At 42.3% G+C, this 21,684-nt stretch overlaps 2 protein-coding genes across 12 annotated transcripts in view; one reads left to right on the top strand and one right to left on the bottom strand.

Annotated features, from left to right (window-relative positions):
- Cbs (cystathionine beta-synthase) overlaps positions 1–21,684 on the top strand; it is a 378,127-nt gene that overhangs the window by 168,811 nt on the left and 187,632 nt on the right. The window lies entirely within an intron of this gene.
- Br (broad-complex core protein) overlaps positions 1–21,684 on the bottom strand; it is a 77,550-nt gene that overhangs the window by 33,831 nt on the left and 22,035 nt on the right. For 4 of the 11 annotated variants that reach the window (XM_076769711.1, XM_076769712.1, XM_076769710.1 and 1 more), the window contains 5 exons: positions 21,000–21,199; positions 20,619–20,810; positions 17,591–18,176; positions 14,472–14,531; positions 1,173–3,003 (listed from right to left, as the gene is read on the bottom strand). In XM_076769711.1, the coding sequence (XP_076625826.1) occupies positions 2,333–3,003; positions 14,472–14,531; positions 17,591–18,176; positions 20,619–20,810; positions 21,000–21,185 (1,695 nt within the window). In that variant the 5' untranslated portion in view covers positions 21,186–21,199 and the 3' untranslated portion in view covers positions 1,173–2,332. Of the gene's footprint in view, positions 1–1,172; positions 3,004–14,471; positions 14,532–17,590; positions 18,177–20,618; positions 20,811–20,999; positions 21,200–21,684 lie in introns of those variants that run through there. The other 7 variants (XM_076769715.1, XM_076769718.1, XM_076769717.1 and 4 more) reach the window with 3 other exon arrangements.

Raw genomic sequence — 21,684 nt, 5'->3', positions numbered from 1 at the left:
GTAAATACTTACTTCGCGTCGCTTCTTCGTAAACCGAATATAAAACGCAAAGTTGAACGTAGTAGAAATCTTTTTTTATCGTATCTTAATGTATCTTAAGTTTTATTAATTATCTTCAAATATAACTAACGATACAAATATACAGGGAAAATAAAGAAGATGCAGTGTAGGTACCTATTTGAAAAGTTTCTCGAAAACAATTTACGGCGTACAGCTTTCTTTAATTAAATAATTTAATTTTCATTTGACACAAAATAATATAAGACTTATTAAACAAAATTAATGTTAACAGTGTTAATAATCGTCCATAAACTTGTTTTCAAGGATTTATGCACTTTTAAATATCATTTTTCGCGTCTAAACCGCCGTTCTCGAACACTGTGCGGTGCGTCTGGTCATTACTCACTGTTTCTACTTCTACCTCCAACTCGAATCTATTATACGCGTACCCATATATCTTGAAACTCGATTTTCTTGAAAACGAAGTCTCGTACGAAAAAATGTTATTCTTTCCTTTCGACTTGTTCCTTCGCGAGGGATCACTCTTCGCCGGTCGTACAAAGAATAATCGAATACCGTGCCTTGTAATTGCTACTAAACTTTTAGAAATTTTAGATAATCGACGTTTGGCCAGCTTTTCGTGGCAAATATCGCGCTACGCGGAGATGGCCGTTCCTCCATCGATTGTTCGCAGAGCATTGGCGATCAACGGAGGAAGGAATGACTACAAAGTCGACTTTATCGTGGGTGAAGTACCCTCGGCTAACCCTCGGGGGTGGATGAGGAAGAGCACAATCGTACCGAACGAGACAGATATCGATTTCGCCGCGGACTTGGCACGAGACTGGTTCAGATGGCGGAACACATTTATTTCCAAACATATACAGTCGTACCCCGAACTTGCGTGCTAATTAGCTCCGGAATAGCCGACGCGAGTCGAGAAAGAGACCCAAATATACAAAGAAATGAAAATAAAAAGATTCAGAACTCGTTTTCCACTCTTCAGTAAAGACGAGGGAGATAAAGATTAGCGTACAGTTATATTTATAATTCTAAAATATGTAAAACGAAGCACGCGAGCACGAAACGTGTATCGCTGCTAGAAACGACATAAGTGAGAAACAACGGTAAGTCGAGGAAACGTAAATCAGGGTATGACTGTATATATTAACACTGTATTAGATTAGCTTTTTCCGTTCTTTAGTAAACGCGATGAGGGAGGTGAAGTTTAGCGTACGGTTATATTAATAATTATAAGATACGCAAAATCTGAAGAAACGTCGCTGCTATGGAAACTGGGGTACACGCGTTCTTCCGTTTTCAATTTTCGTAATTTTTATTCGAGTTAATTGCTTCGTTCCTCCTTTACGTATACTACGATCGTCAAAGAAAAATTCTAAAAAGAAAACGAAACCATATAAATAGTCAACACTAAATTGTAGGTACGTATTTTTATTGAAATTCGTCTTTTTTTAAATCACTATACATATTTGTCGTTACATTGATCGAATTCAACATAAATTGGTAACAAGTAAGTTCTGCAACTTTAAGTATGAAGCGTTATCTTCGAACAACGTAACAAGAAATCAAACCGATTTGGTACGTTCGAACGAGTGGGATAATTACTGAACACTGGTCAACAACAAATGCAGGGTGTTGGATCACCTTTGGGAAAAATTCTAATGAGAGATTCTAGAAGTCAAAATAAGGTGAAAATCAAGAATACCAATTTGTTGATCGAAGCTTCGTTAAAAAGTTATTAACTTAGCATGCGAGCGCGCACGCAACTTTAAACGTTAATAACTTTTCAACGAAGCCTCGATCAACAAATTGGTATTCTTGATTTTCGTCTTATTTTGGCCCCCAGAATCTCCTATTAAAATTTTTCCCAGAGGTGGCCACCATGCACGTACTCTTCGTTCGAGTAGACAATCCTCTACGACTCTAATACTAATGTCTCCGATACAGAATGTAAAACCGAAAGTTCTGTCCTTTTCCGTAACGCGATGGAAACGACGCGAGGGTACGACTGTACAACAGAACCGTGAGGGAAGGTCCGCGCGAAACTTAAGCTAACACGAGTCATTAAACTCTCTTTGGCGTGTGTAACGAGGTAACGCTTCGTCGCGATCCGAGGACTAGGAAGGAATGGCCGCCTGGCGGACGAGCTCGAACGGAATCGAAATCTGTGCCTGGTGAACATCCACGCGAGCGCTTGAAACTCCTGGTTTCAGCCTAAACGCGTCCCCTGGGCGGTCGGTGTGTTCTCGATTTCGAGACGCGTGACGGGACCACCGACGCAATTCGGTCAGTAAACCGCGTGGGAGGACGTTCAATACGTGACCTCGCACTGTTCCTCGTGCTCCTTGCGGTCCTTCCTCGCGTGGTACTGGCTCTTGTGGCTAACGAGGCTGTTCCTAGACTTGTAACTCCTGCCGCACTGGTCGCACGACAGTGACTGCGGCACGTAGAAGTGCGTGTCCGCCAGGTGCCTCTGAAGGGACCAAGCTCGCGAGAACGTCTTCTGACAGAAGCTGCAGTACGTGGCGCTGTTCGATCGGTTCGCGGAGCTCTTGTGGTCCGCGTCGCGGTACTTGGACGCTGTCTGCAAGTTACCGTTCTGCGCGAGCCATCGTAGATCGGCGAACGGGCCGGTCTCGGTGGTCCTCGCTTGCTGTTGCTGTCTGTTGCCGATCTGCTGGCGATTCTGATGGTGGGCGGTCGACAGCGGATCCGCCTGCAGATCGATCTGCTCCGAGAGCAGACAGGACTCGAGCTCGTCGATCTTCGGCGACAGAGGCTCAGACTTGAGCACGATCTGCATCTGATCGTTAATGTCGTCTAAAAGATCGATAATGGGCAGCTCCTGGTGCTGCTGGTGGCCATGCTGCGCCACCTCGCACTGACTAGTTCCTGTACTTTGGCCCGATTCGCCGGTTTCCCGTTGACCGTCTCCGTTGGTAGCGGACTGCCAACCCCCGTCCTCCTCGGCGACCTCCCGGTCTGCAACCAAAGAGGAGGGGGCTGAGTCCAACCGAGATTCGCGCGAATTAATAACCGCGTCGCGATTTTACTCGTCTTTTCCGGGCGTTCTGTCGTCGTCCCGGCGCGTCGAATGGCTCGCAGGCGGCCACGACGACCGGGATGGGGTCGAAAACGAGGTGGAAAAGAGAGAAAAGAACAGAGAATCGAGAGAAACGCGAGCCGCTTTCCGGCTAAACGGGCACCGGTATGTTGTTAATCGTCCGCGAGAGGTTCAGGAAGGGTGAGAGAGAGAGAAAGAAAGAAAGAGAGAAGGATCTCGAAAGGTGGATGGGGCTAGGGGAGCTGAGCAAGGTAGGGCGTGCGTACATTCATCGTCTCATAAAAGCGAGTATAACGTCCGCGAGGATGAGATGTCGATACAACGAGAGAGCGGCAGTAGTAATGGGAGTATAAGAGCAAGAGCAACAGCGGGAACGTAACGGCGATGCTTCTTCTTTGCGGGATTTTACCCAGCCGGTTACCCTAGCAACGGAACCCCCTACGAGCAACGTTTCTTCCCCCGATTTTCCGTGGTGCCTTGCTGCTTGGCCAGGAACAAGGGGGGGGGATAGAGGGGGGATATATACGTAGGATGCGTATTATTCTTAATAACCCCCGTATGCCGTTGCGCTGTATTATGACTGATGTTGACTCTAAGCGCGGAGAGCCACGGCGATCGATAACTCGACTACCGCCGTGACTACGAAACCAACGACGAAGGGAGGGCCAACGGGGTTGCAAAGAGTCGAGGGCCGGAGGGATCGGCGGGGAGAGAAAAATCTAAGTAGCTTCCGGATTGGTTACGCGAGTCTTACCAACTTTTTGAAAGAGTTACGCGAACGGTAGTGGGGACGAGCCAAGACAGGGGGTTGCGAAGCAAGGAGGACGAGTGGAACAACTACCCTCCCTTCGGCCCTCCCAGGCCCTCGTTCCCTCCGATATGCGGTTGCGCGTTTCGCGAAATCACCGCGATTACAGGATTCGAGTCTTCTCGAACCTTCTACACTCCCAGCCAAAAAGATACACTCGCTTCCAACGGAAATATCTCTCATTGCGTGCAACCCTAAATAATTAGTCGCTTCTGTCGAGCAATTCCCTTCTTGCGGGTGCGTATTTTCGTTGTCAGCCACGAGATCTTTCGTCGTTCTATGTAATTCAATATAATTCAATTCTTCTATAATATATAATTAATATAACTCAAATGCACGATTTATAATACAGCCCAACTTCGATAACTCGAAAACCTCTGTAAGTCGAAACAACACTTACTTCAACTCGAATTATCTGCTACAGATATCGTATGCATTCTTTAACCTCTAACTCGACTTAGAATCGCCGAACCTCTATAAATCAAACTTTTATCATGGCTACCTAACTGGAAACAAATGAACGCTGGGAAGCATAAGATGATGTTTTATAGAAACGTGTAATGGCATTGAAGACAATATATTTTCTGCTTTAGTTATCGTTGAAAATGCCACTGATCAACAATCTATTAACCTCCTCGAGTTTAAACTAATTATTATTTAATATATGTCAATATAATTATTTGAAAATTTATGTAATCCTGCATTAGTACATTATTTCTTCCATTTACCAATTTGGTAAAAATCAATATTAAGTAAAATAATTCAGTTGAGATCGAGGGTCTACTTAAGGGTTCAATCTTTAACATCGTTGAATTTCCTAACCGTCTCATGATGTTACAAAAATAATCTCCAGTGACCACTGTACATGTCTAAAGTTTCTTTCCTGTTTTGACCATGGATTCTACGAACTCATGGTGTTTATTAAACAAAGATAAGAGTTCGTCGCGAGGGCGAACTGCTTTTTACTCTCGCCTACCTTCTGCGGTTGAATCGTACTGTTTAAAACCCGATTTCAGAATGAACATCTTCGCGTTACGAATAAAGACTAAATACTCTACAGTGAAATACTGTTGTTTAATTCAGTCATACAACCCATAGCCTTACAATTCCAATAAACGCAAAGTAAAATTACGAGACTGTTTTAGTAATAATCAGTAATAGCAGCCTTTCGTCTGCAATAGAATTTGCTTATGATTATGATTATGTTCTGCATATATAAAATAAATAACTCGCCTTTAAAAATTGAACTTTAAGTCATTACAAAAGTTATTAACTATCATACAAAGCCTTCATAAGTCTCCTCCTGAGAACCTCTCTTGGTCGAAAACTTCGATGACTCGAAGATTCTAGCTCATCCCTCGAGACTCGAATCATCGAAGTTCGACTGTACACTATTCCTCTTCGAGACGTTTTAAGCGTGTAAAAAGAAATGAAAACAAAAGCGTACCGCGTTGCAAAACGTTAGTTTCGGTACGTATCCGTAACACGACGCGGGGCTGCGAAGGGTTAATCGCAGAACAAGACGAGAGAGCCCAGCAGAGTATAGCGCGAAACTAAAGTGTCTCGATGAATTAAGTACCGGCGCAACCGAGTAGACCTTCACCTTGTCTCTCGAACGCCGTGCACGCCTCGTACCCGGAGATCCCCGATTCGCTCGATACCGTAAACAGCCTTTATCGATTTCCGATTGTTACGCGCAAAATCCCGCGATAACGCGGAACGCGCGCGTAAAGAAAGTTCGCGTTGCGTCGCTCCGCGGGAACGCGCGACGATCGTCGATGCGTTTTTTTTCTTTTCCTGCTTTTCCCCCCCTGTCCCCGGATCCGTACGTAACGCGCTCGAATTTGTGCAAACGACGCACAGTCTTCGGAATTGATTAGGGCGGGGAGGAACGCGCCGCGGTCGTACGGGACGCCAGGCACTAACTCCTGCCGCTCGCGTTACGCACGGTGCGCCTCCAGATGAAATGCAAATATATTTTCGTGCAAATTTTTTCGAGCTAATTTTAACCGATAAATGTTGCGTCGACTGATTTCTTTATTGTCTTCGAGATTGGAGAGTCTTAACGCGCTCGTTGCGGAACACCAGATATACAGTAACGGACAAAAGTTTCGGGCCGCTTCGTTATCGCCAAATTACGGGCACTAGATAGTAGGGGTATTATGTTTTTATTAGGAGGGCAACTTCGTTTGACTAAGTTTCGTTGTTTCGTGCGGAAAAAATAAAATATATTCGTAGAAAGATACCGGAAAGTACTGCGTGAAAAAAATACAGATCGAATCGTGACAGCGAACGACTATGGAACGAAAGTATAAACGCCCCTGTCTCTCTCTCTCGTTCTTGCTTTCTCTCTCGCTCTACAGCCCCTCCCTGGCCCCTCCCTGGCTCCTTCCTAGCCCCACGCCCCCCTCCGTCCCCCTTTGCAGTCGGTTCTCTCTGTCTGACGCCCGCGCTCACTGTTGCGCAGTTTTCGAGGTCACCTCAAGTTCATCATCGATAATAGCGCAAGCAAGGCGAAAACAAGCAGCTAGACCTGGGCGTCCCCGATAAGTACACATACTACAGATAAAAAATTCCGTCGGATTTGGTTCAGAACGAACTTTCGTTTGGCCTTGGCAGGCGCCGCGTCCGCGCCCGCGCCCGCACCCGCACCCGCGCCCGCGATCTACGAAAGTAAATTGCCAGCCGCGCGGATCGTCGGCTACCGAAACGAACCAACGACAAAACCGTCGGAGAAGAGACTGGTAGGGTCGCGGGACGAAGAAAAAAAAGAGAGAGAAAGAGAGAGGAGAGATGAGTAAGTATCGAGTAAATAGACGTATGCACAAGGAGAAGACTCATGGACGTCGTGTAAGCAAGAGGCAGAAGAGAGCTCCGGGGGCACTTACACACAGACAAAAACGTATGCACACGCCATCGAAATCGCTAACGACGACAGATGGCAGCATGAATTCCGCGTTTCGCAAACAGGCCATTAGCAAACGGGTTACGCAACTCTGCGAATTTCTTTACCTCGACTAGTCGCGCGAGCCCCGACATATATATTGGATCGGCCAAAACGATAAGACGCTCGATATTCGTCAACGTTTCCTGCCAGAAAACGATCCATACGTTTTGCACACCCCACCAGCGTTAATACTTTTGAGTAGAGAAATGGACTTACGGTTACAGAGTCGAGGAAGAAAGAGTAACATTTTTCCGTCAACGTTTCCTGTTGTAAAACGATCCATACATGTTGCCTCTCCACGTATCGAGCGTTAAAACTTTGAAGTAGAGAATTTACGGTTACAGAGTCAAAGAAGAAACAGTAAACATTTTTTCGCAAGAAAAATATAGGAGATCGCGCGTAACGGTTAGACAGCGCTGGAAGTGGAAACGGCGAGTAATGAACAGACGCTACGCGCTCAGACGCGCCAAGTAAAACCATATTCGAAATTTTATTCTACATTCTCAATGTAGTAGTCCAATATGTTCGTGCGGTGTTCTATACTAGAACGTAAGGTAATATTTTAAACATATAATGGAATTTTATGAAAAACATTAAACCTCTTCTCGTTGGACAACTCCCTATCTTTTGGCAAATTTATTATATCGTTGATACAAAACTTGTTTAATTTTTTATTGAAATGTAGTTAAATGCTTTTCGTTAAAACGTTTGACATTTTTAAATCGTTTGTCGACTAATAAACCTGGAGGCTGTTGTATTTTATTTTGTTGAGAATAAGCATTGCATGCATGTATTTGTAATGAAAATTTGTATCCATTGGCGCAGTCCCCTTGCAAAGGTCAGTACTGTCTGAGGACACTCGTTTATTGCACCCCTTGAACGTCTTTTTTTCCGAGCCTCAAGCTCAGTTAGCAGAAAACCGTCAAAGAACAGCATTTTCGTTTTGTAAAACTTCATTAATTAAATACATACTTGGGTCGAAACTCTGTTGTATGTATTTAGCATATAAATAATCCAACATATTCCTTATAAGGTTCGGATTTCTTATATGCTAACAAAATTATTCGTGCGATGAGGCTCAATTTTCGTTCCGTAAGCCAGTGTGGAATTCAAACTTCGACACCATATCTAAAATTTGTATGAATAGTTGATGTTGGTACGTTTAAAATTTTATAAATCTCCCGAACTGACAAATTTTGTTTGTTTTCTATTAACACGTTGGCTGCCAGACCAAACCACAAATTGACCACGAAAACAAAACTTTGTTTTTAGACAACTGAAAAAACTAGCATACCTATTATTTGTTATTGACCTTATTTTTTAGACTAGTTAAAATTCAAGAGCCCCATCTAAATTTATTCTTTTTAACATCTAATCTTGACAATTAATAGTTTTAGTTCCTTAGTGAAAAATTGTGTCACCCATATGTGGGCGACGTGGCAGTCAATGTGTTGAATTATAAATTTTATCAATTTCGGAATATCGAACAGAACTTATCGAACGACCTAATAATTTACCACGCAGAATCGAGCACACGTTCGTTAAAAAATACCAAACTTTGTCGCGTTTCGTCGAGAGGGGTCGGATCTTTCGAGAGAAGAATATCGATCGAGTGGTCGTTGCAGCGTCCCTAGAATCGAGAGGAAACGCAGGATCGATTCTCGAACGGGACGCGAAACTGGACCGCGCGAAGCCGGAGAGCGCTTTCGTCGTAGGAATTCGGCCAGCCATTAAAAAGAGCACGCCGGAGTAAAAACGAGAAGAAGAGTTATAGTAGACGTTGGTGCATGTTACGCGCGTGTGTGCGCGCGTTATAGGCGGCAGGGAACGTCCCGTGAAATAAATATTTGCTCGATGCGCTGCAACGGTGCCCTCCGATACAAAGAGAAAGAGGATAAAGTGCTCGACGACTCCGGGAGGAGCTCGCCACCCGCTATTTTTATGCAGCCGGGTTTTACAACAGGTCACCACCGCGGGTGCAGTCGTTTGACGGGAAAAAGAGGTGAAACGCGGAGGAGGACGGGGGTAGAGGAAAAATAATAACGACGAGTAAGAGAAGGAAAAAGGGAATCGTCGAGAGGAGCGCGGGCGGGGGAGGAGGGGGTTTATTCGTACGCGCGGCGCGTATCGGTTTTTGCAAAGCAATTTTCGGTGCTCGGCCGTGGAAACGGAGCTAAGAATATCTAGGCCCGGGCAAAAAGAATTTTCTCCTCTCTTTGCGATAATGACATCGAAACCGGCCGCGAACCGCCTGGCATAGACACGGGCGCGCGGAGTGAAAGGGGGCCGGAATGAATAGATTTAAAATTAGACCGCGATAAACGCATCTTTCTCCCGAGTGTGTCGGCTCTATGCGAAACTTCTCTCTCTTGGGCACGCTCAATAAACAACGAGGAGGCCGCGAGACCACCGCTTGTCTCCGCGTCGCGGAAAGAATACGCGTAAAACGTCGACGCGGTGCGCAAAACCACCCAAAACGCGGGACAAATTATACCTAAATAGAACGGTTTCCTCGTAGGAATCCGTAACTCGAATAGTTCGATAAAGAATCAGAAAAAAATTAACGAGAAAGTAAATGCAAGCGAAAAAAAAACAAAAGAATCGTTCGATTATTTTAATTTCAAATGTCGACCGCGTTACGGGGAAAAAAATAACAATTCCGAGTGCAAAAGGTTAACTTAATCGATCGTATAATTCCCATTGTTTGGAACCTCTGGCCCATCTATAAAACCGCGTATCGAGTAGCAATAAAAAAGTTTGCGAATCGCCGGAGTTCCACGATCGTGCCAGGGATCCTCCTCTCTTTTTCGTGAAATCGATCGTTCCGAGGCGATTAACGAGCTCTTTTTTTTACGGTTCTTCTGCATTCGATTTTCAAACCAATCGATCTTTCCCCGTTAAGAACCGTCCGGCGAGTTCGTTTTAAATTTCACAAGGACCTCAATCTTCTTTTCGCGATAAAAGCAAGCATTATCGCTGGACATTACCAAAGAATTACTGGAAAGTACATATACGCGAGATTATTTGTCCCTCGTTAAGCGTCCTTGTCGGACAGTATTTGCTAATTATCGAAGACATCCATTCCAGGAGAACGCTCTCCATGAATTGCTAATAAACAGTAGTATTCGCCGCTCTGAATTTCTTTCACGATGTTTAAAAACGAAAGCAATTTTCCAGATTAAAATTTTAGAATTTTACAGGGTTCACGATGAAAAATCAATTGTTTTGCAAGAATTGGACATCGTTGGTGGCGAGAAAAATTTTAGAATTTTACAGGGTTCACGGTGAAAAATCAATTGTTTTGCAAGAATTTGACATCGTTGGTGGCGAAAAAGTGGTAACAGAGAGGGAAAGAGACGAATAGAACGGTTGTAAGAGAAAAATGTTGAGCAAATCCCGTCGGCGAGATCGAAAATTTTTCGACGTCGCAACGAATCCGCCTAGAAACGCGCAGACTGCGGAGCATATGCTCGCAGCCGGCTGCTGGAATAAAAAGATCTTAACGGAGCGGGCAGAAGTGGCGTACGAACAAAGAAGCTCCGCGCGTTTAAGTCTGATCGCGCGACAAGTGGTCGTACGTTGTACTTTCTATCTGGCACGATTGTTTTTTACGTAACCACAGCCATTACGAATTAAAGACGATTAAAGAACGCGCGGAGTGCGAGAGAACGATCCACCGACGCGAATAAAATTTCACTTTATCGGGTCCGATGATAACGCGCTTTCTAAATTTGATCTACGTAACTTTTAGACCTTGCTCTTTTCTTTCGATACGCCCGATAAGAATCGACGCGCCACTACCACTATTATCGACCATAATCGTGTAATCCACGAAACGTACGACTCGACGTATCCCCATTGGCCGAAACTCTCGATTCGCCTAACCTTCTTGCGCGTATAATTGAATCGTTTTTTACACAAGGTCGCGCCAACAATTATTACCAGTGCCACAATTTCGCGTATCCGTAATTTCGAAAGCAATAATCACTGTTTTTTAAACACATAATCTCGAAGAAGCCTCTTAAACCTTTGTAATTAAAGAAACGAGTTTCGCAAGAAGCGTGCAAAACTATTATGCGATTTTTAAAAGATTTCTCATTGTCGTTTAGTTGTACTGGAAAAGAAAATGATTGGAGAGTTTTGCAAAGACCGACGACCCTGCAACTGTCTCGCGTTCGACGTTTGAAACGTTGCCAAAAAATCACGGGCGTTGCAATTGGTCACGCAGGAAGCGAAAAATGCCTGTCGCGAGTATCCACAGGGTGCGGCGCGCGACACCCGGAGATAAGCAAAGGTCTTACCAGGAAAAAAAAATTGCGAAAAACAAACACCTCGGTCGGAGCAAATGACCGATTAGAGATCGGTACCGTACTCGAGGGAATTTTTAAACGGTTTGAAATTTTCGAACCGAGAGCGAATAATGCGCCGCTATCGTTTTTAACGGCCCGTCCAAACAACCGTCTATTTTTGCGTCGCGAAAACGCCGCAACGTCCTCTGCCCGTTCGCTGCGTTTTCTTCTTTCTCGCGACCAGATAAACTGGAAAAGAGAACCGACAACAAAAGTCGACCTTCGAAGCTATTGAAATTCGAAGAAAATTTAATTAAATCGAAAAAAAATTATCAACACAATATAATAGGTTTATCGTTTGTTCTCTGAACATAATTTTCGAATAATCGACGTTTCGCTGTATATATATATATATACATACATTTAGTGGTACCACACGTCAAACTTTTCTTCGACGCTTGAATTTGTATTTTAATTCAGACGATAACGAGAAAAAAAAAAAGTTGTTTGTCTTTTATTTGTTGCACGAGATCGTTATCTAGATAAGAATTTTGGCCATCTGCGGGTAGAGGTCGCGAGAAAATACGCCGGTTGAGACGGTACGGGTCGAACGACGAGCCGCGTATAATTTAATGTGTCTAATGATTCGCAACGCGCAGCGGGAACGTGAGTGGCGTACCAAGGTCGTCGTATTTTTAGTTAGGCCAATGTTTAGCTGGCCACGTTCGACGGAGATAGAGGGACCTTGAAATTCGCGGATAACATCTGCGGCCTTATCGACGGCCCCTGATAACTTTTTCAGTACTAACCTAGTATAAGCCAGCCGTTCAAATATTAATCGAGAAAACGACGAGAGGCCACACCTGAATTTACTCAACGACGCTGCTGGTGCTGCTGCTGGTGATGGTTGCTGCTGATGCTAGGCGCTGTCAGGACGCGTTTATATTAAAGGCCTTCTCTTTTCGCCCAGGATCGCGTCGAAAACAATGTCGGGAATATTACGGAGGCCGAAGTTTCGCGCGAAATCGCGAAACCAGCTCGCCGAACCGCGGTTAAAAATTCAAACGAATCCCCTGGTGGAACGTAACGAATGTATAAAATATGTACGCTGGTAATACCGTGGAAAATACGCGATCTCCTCTCCGGTGAAGTGACAAAAAAAAATATTACATTTGCCAAAAGTTGGGCAAATTTTATTTTACCAGGATCCCTCGATAAATTCTAATAAAATTTTACCAACGATGGCATTCGTTGACTAGTGGGTGAATTCTAAGCATGGAAACTGAGGACACCTTCCATTCTCAGTCTGTAGAGACCGAATGTTGAAATCTGTACCGATAATAATCGTGTTTACAGCTAACGCCCCCACCCTGCGCTGCGAGAGCAGACATTTCGCGGTTGCGCGAATTAAAAATCGTCAATAAGTCGAGATATACACCGTAGCAACGTCGTTGCCGTATGGTATCCGCGTCAGGGTCAAATGTCGCTCGAACGTAACGCATTAAGGAGCGTGACAAACTTGGGCCTGACCTATCACATCCTCTTTCGTAATTGAAAACGAGCAAGCTGCAAAGTGGTGTCTCGTAACGAAACATTTCGCGATTATAATTACGTACAATTACGGTGTACACTGTAAGCTTTCGAATTAAGTAGATAACGTTAACGTCTGCAAAGTACATACAATAAAAAGTAACGTAGGCACATACGTTGATACACACTGCTATACGTATGCCTATGCAGAGCGTTTGGTCGAAAACTTTACGTACAAATTTTAAATACGAAACTCTCCCGGTTCTCTGGTTTTCAAGGTTATTTGAAGGTCAACTTCCTTTTTCTCCCACGAAGAAAAAGACAAGACTTTCGTATCAAATTCTTTCTATCGACATTGACATTGTCAGCCTTTAGAACTTTTTTGTAACAGTATTCCCAGCATCTTCGATGCGCCAACGTAACTTTAAAAACGTTGAACGAATAAAAGATACGCAAGTCGATCGACGTTCCACCTTGAAACCGAGCAAAACTTTTGTATTTAATATTCGTTACGTAATCGATATTTCGATGTAAAAGTTTTTAAACGAACGCTCTGTATATAAATTTGTATATTCGTAAACACGAGTCTGGTAAGCAATGTCATAACGTTGTCCTATCGGCGATATCGCGGCAGCGTCGTGTATATACTGTTACCAAACGTTAATGGGACAACAACACTGATACAAAAAAATACTTCAACGACGAATTGGACAATACGAGCACGGCACGTATAAATACATATATGCAAATGGTCGACGAGCGATCGTCGATCGACGCTCGACGCGGTTTCGCGTAAACTCGAAAAGCGTCAAGCGTTAATAAATCGGCGACAATTTTACTCGAAAATTCTAGGTGTACACAAAGAAAACAGTCTGTCGCTGCATCCGTTACTTGTCGACTTCTTCTGTCCCTTTTTGTTCTTTTTTTTGTTCGGGCGTGGGGGAGGCTGGGGTCGGGGGGAGAGAAATTCTCGTTTCCCATTAGATTACGGGTAGAGATTACAGCGGATATTTTGTACAGTGATTCCAAACTGATGGTTTCATCGATCGTTTTTCTGCCAATTAGAATGATCGCAGCGAATTCGACGGCCGATCGAGCGAATGTATCTGCCGAACGTTCGCTTTTTAACGGTTCCCGTGGACACCGGGCGCGTGCCTCGAATCGGCTGCACATTCGTTTCGAACGGCTATTCTTATCCTTCGAGGAGCGAAAACCTCGAAAATTCGGGGTAAGAAAAGAAAGGAACGTCCGCGCGATCGGCAGATAAATTCCTTCGAACGACGGGAATTCGTTGGTAAACGCGAAACGTAATGACATCATGAAATGCGAATGCAGGCGAATTTGTAAATGGTAAACCAAATAAGGAATGATGATATCGATGATTTTTTTTAACGCATGCCAATTAGAAGAAGTTTTAATCGTCCAAGCAGACAGTAGTGCTCTTTCACCGCAACCAAATAAATTATATATATATATATATATAATGAAAAAAAAAGAAATATTTATTCTTTTAATTCGTGATTTGTTAGTTTGATATAACTGCACAAGTCTTTTTTAGTTACTTTTATTAGAGCGAACCGCTACACCGCAGACGATTGCGGCCACGATGTATCGACTGTCGGTGGAAAATAATGGAATAGCATAGAGTACGCCCTTGGCAAAATCAAAAGAACAAAGGATCGAATCGATCGGGCATCACCTCCCGTTAACATCCTTCAACTACAGATCAATCGTCAACAAACATACGACGCGAGCGCTCGAGCATCGATTCTAATGATTTTACAGGGCAGAGCTGATTGTAAATATTCTTACCTTGCGAAGTTCCTGCCAAGTCCGGTGGTTGCAACCCGTGGCCCAATCCTGGAAATTTCACTATCGTTACACGTAGTAACGAACGTTCTACCGCGGCGTGGGATCGAACGACGGCCTGTACGCAACTTCGCAATTACCAGAGATCCGAGCAGAGCAATCTTTCTAATCGTCTTCGATCCGTTTATTAACGATATAATCGATCGTACATAATCAACCCCGTCGACGTACGATTTAATTACAAATAATTTTTCACACGTATACTATTTCATTTCGTTTAAATTTGATCGTACAAGGAATGATAAAAAGAATAGATTTGTTTGTAAATGGATAATGTATTGATTTTAATTTATAAGATTTGATGACGAGTATCCTCATAATATACTATTTAATTTTGTTTAAATTTGTTCGTACAAGGAATGATAAAAAGGATAGATTTCTTTTACGAATACCTTCTGAATGGAAAAATGTGTTGATATTAATTTATAAGATTTGATGACGAGTATCCTCATAATATACTATTTAATTTTGTTTAAATTTGTTCGTACAAGGAATGATAAAAAGGATAGATTTCTTTTACGAATACCTTCTGAATGGAAAAATGTGTTGATATTAATTTATAAGATTTGATGACGAGTATCCTCATAATATACTATTTAATTTTGTTTAAATTTGTTCGTACAAGGAATGATAAAAAGGATACATTTCTTTTACGAATACCTCGTAAATAGGAAAATGTGTCGATTTTAATATACAGGGTGTTCGGCCACCCCTGGGAAAAATATTAATAGAGGATTCTAGAGGCCAAAATAAGACGAAAATCAAGAATACCAATTTGTTGATGGAGGCTTCGTTAAAAAGTTATTAACAATTAAATTCAAAAATTTCAAATCGTTCTGGAAAAATTATTTTCGGTCGCGGGGGTCAATTACAATCATTTTTGGTGAATACACATACTTCCGAAATCCTACCCACTTTCGAGAAAAAAATTCGAGTAACTGCTGAAAGTTTTGGATGAAAAAGACTTTCGAATCGTCATGGAAAAATTATTTTTAGTTGCAGGGATCAATTGCAAGCATTTTTGGTCAACAGACATACCCCCGAAATCCTACTCACTTTCGAAAAAAAAATTCCTTACCGAAAATATAATTTCTGGCCAGAAATGTCTGCCCGAATTTTCATGCGAATCTTTAAAACGTCATAACTGCTGAACGGATTGGACGATTTTAATGTTTAAAAAAGCAAACTACGCGTATTTTGGTGGAGAATATGTACAAATCGTAAAAATATTCGAAAAGTTGGTCCTTGACCCCGCAAAATGAGAAAAACCCCATAAAAATGGTCCAATTTTCAAACAGCCATAACTCCTACAATTGTGAATATATTTCAATGAAACTTTTTTCTGAAGTAGAGCTCATGGGTACCTACAAAAAAGTATTAGACAACTTTTCTGTAGGGTGTTAAACAAAATTACTAAAAATAAAAAAGTAATTTTTAAGAAAAATCGACAAAGGGGGTAGGTGCCTAAATTTTTCGACGAAAAAAAAAATTTTTAATTAATTCTAAAAAAATTATTTTCGGTTGCGGGGGTCAATTACAATCATTTTTGGTGAATAGGCATACCCCCGAAATCCTACCCACTTTCTAGAAAAAAATTCGAGAAGGTGTGAAATTTTTCGACGGAAAAAAAAAATTTCAAATCGTTTTGGAAAAATTATTTTCGGTTGCGGGGGTCAATTACAATCATTTTTAGTGAATAGACATACCTCCGAAATCTTGCGCCTTTTCTAGAAAAAAATTCAGTACTGGCGGAACTTTAAACATTAATAACCTTTTAACGAAGCCTCCATCAACAAATTAGTATTCTTGATTTTCATCTTATTTTGGTTTCTAGAATCCCCCGTTAAAATTTTTCCTAATGGTGACCGAACACCCTGTATAAGACTTGATGACGAGTTCATGATTGTGAAACTTAGAATCAAGAATTTGTATGAGCAAAAGGTTAAACTTGCAACGAGCAGAACAAGAGGAAAAACTTGTTCGTTCCGCCTATCCTAAACCCATCGAATGCACGGATAAAATGGGCAACTAATATGAAATCGTAAAACTGACATAGTAACGTCAATCGAGTGTCCATTAGAGAAAATTGAGCATATTTTTTTCACAGCATGTAAATATTGTTCGAGAACTACCGAATGGATTAAATATTTTAATCAAGGTACAAAATATTACTGATAATTATTGTACGTAAAGTTAGGTGTTTTAAGAGTGATTCGATGAAAGAAAAGGGTAGAGCCGCGTCTCGATGATCGTAATTGGTGTCTCGTTTCTTACGATCCCTGATTATACCGTTATTTGGTGCTGGATAGCAGGTCATATTCTCAATTTAATTCTGTATTTAGAATATCTATATTTCTGTAACGTCGTCATCTTGGTATCGATTACCAAAATTAATAATAAAAGAAAGCATCACTCGGTATTCTTAAAGGAATATATAGAACAATGAGGGAAAAACACCGCGACTAATTTAGTTACAATCGGAGCGATCAGAATGATGACAGAATATTGGAAATTGAGCAGACTTTTTTTAAATCGAACACATTTAGCAAACAGATATATTTCCTTTCGTTTCTAGCTCTCTAAATGCCGTGTACAGTGGGTTAATTCTATAAAATACCGCTTTGATTTCCGTATAATTGAATTTAGGTATATCTCCACCATCATGGTTTCTACTTATGGTAACATCCAAGTCATACTCTATTGCACGAATACATGATGAATCGTTGACCCTTTATGGGCCGAATTTTTATCTCAAATATAAACTTGCAAGGCATTTACTTTGATATTTCTGGATGTTACCAACCGTCATTAATATTATGAAAAACGTTTCTAACCGCACAATAGGTTATTTTTGTAACCAGAATGTTGAAATCTACCACTTCACGAAGTTCGGTTAAATCGTTGACCCGAATGTCTCGAGTCTTATTGTCCATAGACAGATAAGAGAAAAGAGCACCGAGAATTCGTGTTACCGTTGTACCTGAGACGATCGAGACTTCGTTGGACGATAAAAATTGGTCAATGCGTACAGGCCTACGTGCAAGCGAGTTTAGTTAGCGTACCTGACAACGGCATGTGGTCCGTGGAGAGCGCCGCCATACTGAAATTATAACCTCCAGGCGTCGGCGGGAAGATTTTCGTCTCTGACAAAAAATTCGGCGTGGACGTGTGTTCGGACTCGACCTCGTGCTCGTTACTGCTCGCAGACGCTGGTGGTCGGTCCGACGCAGCCGCTGCAGAATCCGACGAGTCCTCGTTGTTGCCTCCGTTTCCGCCGTTACCACCTGTCAGCTCCAACGGCTCGCACTTAATGTTGTCCTCCAGAGGGCTGGTCTCCTCGTGCACGCCGTTACCCTCGACCTTGCTCGAAAGATGGTTGTTCTTCACCATCGAGAAGTCCGTGGGCGTCGCGTCGTTGTTGTTCAACGGCGGCGACAGCAGCCTCGTCTTCCTGGTGGGCTCCTCGTGCGGATCCGGCGTTCGTCTTTCGTTCTTACGTATCTGCGTCCTGCGTAGCAATTGCTGCACGGTGGGTGGTATCGGGGTCACTGGCGTGGGCGGGGAACCACCCCGGGGAAAGCTTTCGTCCAATTTCTCGTGGAAAGGAAGATGATTGCCACCGGCGGCCAACGCGCGGACGTGGGACAGCTGAAGAGAAACAATTGCAATTGCAACAGAGGCACAAACCATCGGTCGAATGCCGCTTAATCGACGACCAGGAGCGTGTGCCGGCTGTCTCGTCTTCCGGGACGTTCGAGCTAACGGGAAAAGCGGTAAAGGGGAAAGGATCGGACGAACCATCGGATAGACAAATTCGACACCGATTTTCAGAATCGTGACCGACACAGAGGATGTTTGGCTACCTCTGGGAACAATTTTAATGGGCGATACCAATTTGTTGATTTTAAAATATTTCAATAGGCAATTCTAGAGGCCAGAATAAGACGGCAATTGAGAATTCCAATTTATTAATGTTTAAATATTTTTGTGGGTGATTCTAAAGACCAAAATAAGATGAAAATCAAGAATACCAATTTGTTCATTGAGGCTTTGTTAAAAAGTTATTACCACACTATCACGCGCACGTAGCTGTTCGCAGATTACCGTTGTACAAGCGGTACTTTAAACATTAATAGCTTTTTAACAAAGCCTCAATGAACAAATTGGTATTCTTGATTTTAGTCTTATTTTGGCCTCTGGAATCTCCCATAAAAACTGTTCCCAGGGGTGACCGAACACCTTGTATCGTAATAGTTCCCATGACCATAATTGGATCAACTCATGACCACTCGAATTTTTACATCACATGTACATCTCATTTTTCCCAACGATGACCCAATCATAAACATGGTTTAACGAATCAAGTATCTACAGTAATTTTCCAAAAATATTAGATCGTCTCATATGTTCGTGTCGAGTTTTTTACTACAACTTCAGGGGGAAGACTCCATGTAAAATGGTAAAACAAGTAATGATATTTGACAATTTTTTTACAACATGAAGGCTTGATGAAACTTTCCGCCACTTTCCACGTATATTCTCTAACATTTCAAGATAGAAATATTTTTTTTTCGTTATGTTTTATTGAGTTTGAATGAAATAATAAATGTTATTCCTTATGTTGTATTCCTTGTATCGTCGCTACAAAACTTGTTTGATTTTTTTTCTATTAAAAAAGATAAAGAAAGAGATAAATAAAAAGACAAATATAAACCATTGACTTAATACACTATTAACTTTACTCTCTCGGTAAAACAAGCATGACTGTACAAACTTCTCTTATCGTCAAGGCGAAGTACTATGACCTTGGCGAAGCTTATTGTCCAAAATTTTACAATGCGACAGGATGCTTTTTCTGGTTTAATTCAATAATTCACTTTATTTGCACTTTAAATTCATTTCTAACGAAACAAGTATCAGTATTTTCATCCGAACACGAAAGCGTGATACCCTTTGATCGAATTAAGTATTAACCGCGATAGAAGTAACGTTGAAAATGTGTTCAAAGGCAGACAGATCGACGCTATTTTGTTATTCTATAGGTTCATGGTTGGGTCAGAGACTAAATGGGATTGTGACATAAACCATACACCCCCACAGACTCCGAGTCACGTAGCTATCAGGTATCGTAGGATTGATTGTTTAGATTAGGCTTGGTTGCGTTGAGAGAAGCAAACAGCTCGGCGTTACATCGCCTAGAGAACCAAGATATTGTTTCGAAGAGCATTTTTAACGATGAGACGACTACGTTTCTAGTATTCGAAAGAACTCTCCGATCGGAATCGTGCCACCAATGAATTACATAATTCATAAAATCATGCAACTTTGTGTAAAATTAGACATTAATTCCCGTTTTGTCCAAGTTTCGATGACTGACTGAGCAAACATTGCCATAGTCGCGCCTAACAATAAAATGCGATAGATCCCGACTTTAGAGTATTTCAAATCAAATCTTTAACAACGAGCATAACAATCTTATCAGCAGACATACGATGACGAAATAGAACAATTTCGCTCAATCTCACGACAAGAGTGTAATAAATAATCAAAAATTAGATCAGTTTGGCGATTTACTGTTCGATAACTATAATGTAATTGACTTTTTCAATCAAGAAACTATTATCGAAATTTTCTATAGATTTGTTAAAAAAAGCAGAGGGGAAAGAAAGACAAGAGCTTCTCCGTCGTTATTAATCGACTAGCGAAAAATGGATCCGCGAACGATTACGATTATTCGGCTTTCTATTTGTAACATGGTCGGTTATCTTTGTTTGCTTGACCTATGACAATTATGGATCGAAATCAAGATGGATATATATTGTGCAGCGAGATAAGGTGGTACTTTAGTCGAAAGTCACGTCTCTGTCAGAGATAACATGCAAAGCACAATCAATTTGCGGGTTGGCTGGCGTATTTAGAATTTTTCAATTTTTCGAAACCAGGTGCACCTTTCAAGCAGGGCTTGTAGTAACTTTAGGTTCTCGAAACGATTACCAAGAATTTTTATTTCGAGAATCAGGTCGAAACGATTATTTCCCGGGATCTTTCCAAGCCCTGCTCGCGAGGTTAAAGGGTAAAAGTCGAGCTCACCTCGTCCCTGTCCGTTTGGTCCGCCTGTTGCGTGAGCCCCGATACCCTGAGGACCTCTGCGGTCTTCAGGAAACTGCTAAGGGAACGCTGATGCACGTTCACTTCCCCGTGATAGATGAACTCCACCAAAGCGTGCAAGTCGCTGAACGCTACGTCCTGAAGTACTATCACCGGGTGTTTGCACGGTGTGCTCTGCAAAAGGGGAAGGTTGGCGGGAAAGAGAAGAAGGGACATTTTCTCGGATTAGTTAAACATTGACGTTGCGCTCGACGATGCATCGAGTCGCGGTTATGGCAGGGATATGAAAAAAAAAGAAGAAACAAACAAAAAGAAACGAAAAAAAAGGGGGATAGAAAACGGACGGAACCGCGTGTATCTTACCTTGAGCAATTCTCTAAAGTAGGGACTGCAGGCGGAAAGTACGACGCGATGCGCTTTGAGGCTCTTGCCATCGCAGGCCAATGTGACGTCCACGAAATCCTCATCGTCCCTCAAGTTTTCAAACGCCGACGTTATACTGCTTTGGTAATTGTTCCATCGCAGGCAAAAGTGTTGCGTATCTACCATCGTTGTCTATTCACCTATAATCAGAAATAATATGTGCGCTATTTAAAACGACGCAAGACTTTATCTTATCGCTTAATAAAACATTATGCCCCGCTGCGAGTCAATTAAGGTTCGATAGACTGGCTCGGATCGGTTCGATCGTTCGCGTGCACCCGAAGGAACCGGAACACGAAATCGTCGAGTTGCAATTTCTAGTCGTGCGATAAACCTCGTCGATAAGCGTTCCGAAAACCCGATAATGCTCGATAAAAAACGTTTCGAAACGAAGAGCGCTGTTGCAACTCGATCGAAACGGTAAAAAAAATAAGAAAAAAAAAGAAAAGGATCCAATAAACAACGTAATTATATAACGATTCGATGTGTCGACCGGTATTTAACCAGCGCGCGTTACCCGTAGGTGTGGCGTTAGAACAGATGTCAATTTTTTTTTGTCCACGTTCTCTCTGTACCCGCGAAAAAATAACTTATATAACGAATTAATACGCAGATTCGGTTCGGC

The sequence above is a fragment of the Colletes latitarsis genome, chromosome 7, assembly GCF_051014445.1.
Source record: "Colletes latitarsis isolate SP2378_abdomen chromosome 7, iyColLati1, whole genome shotgun sequence".
NCBI lineage: Eukaryota > Metazoa > Arthropoda > Insecta > Hymenoptera > Colletidae > Colletes > Colletes latitarsis.
This window is presented reverse-complemented; position numbering and strand designations above follow the sequence as displayed.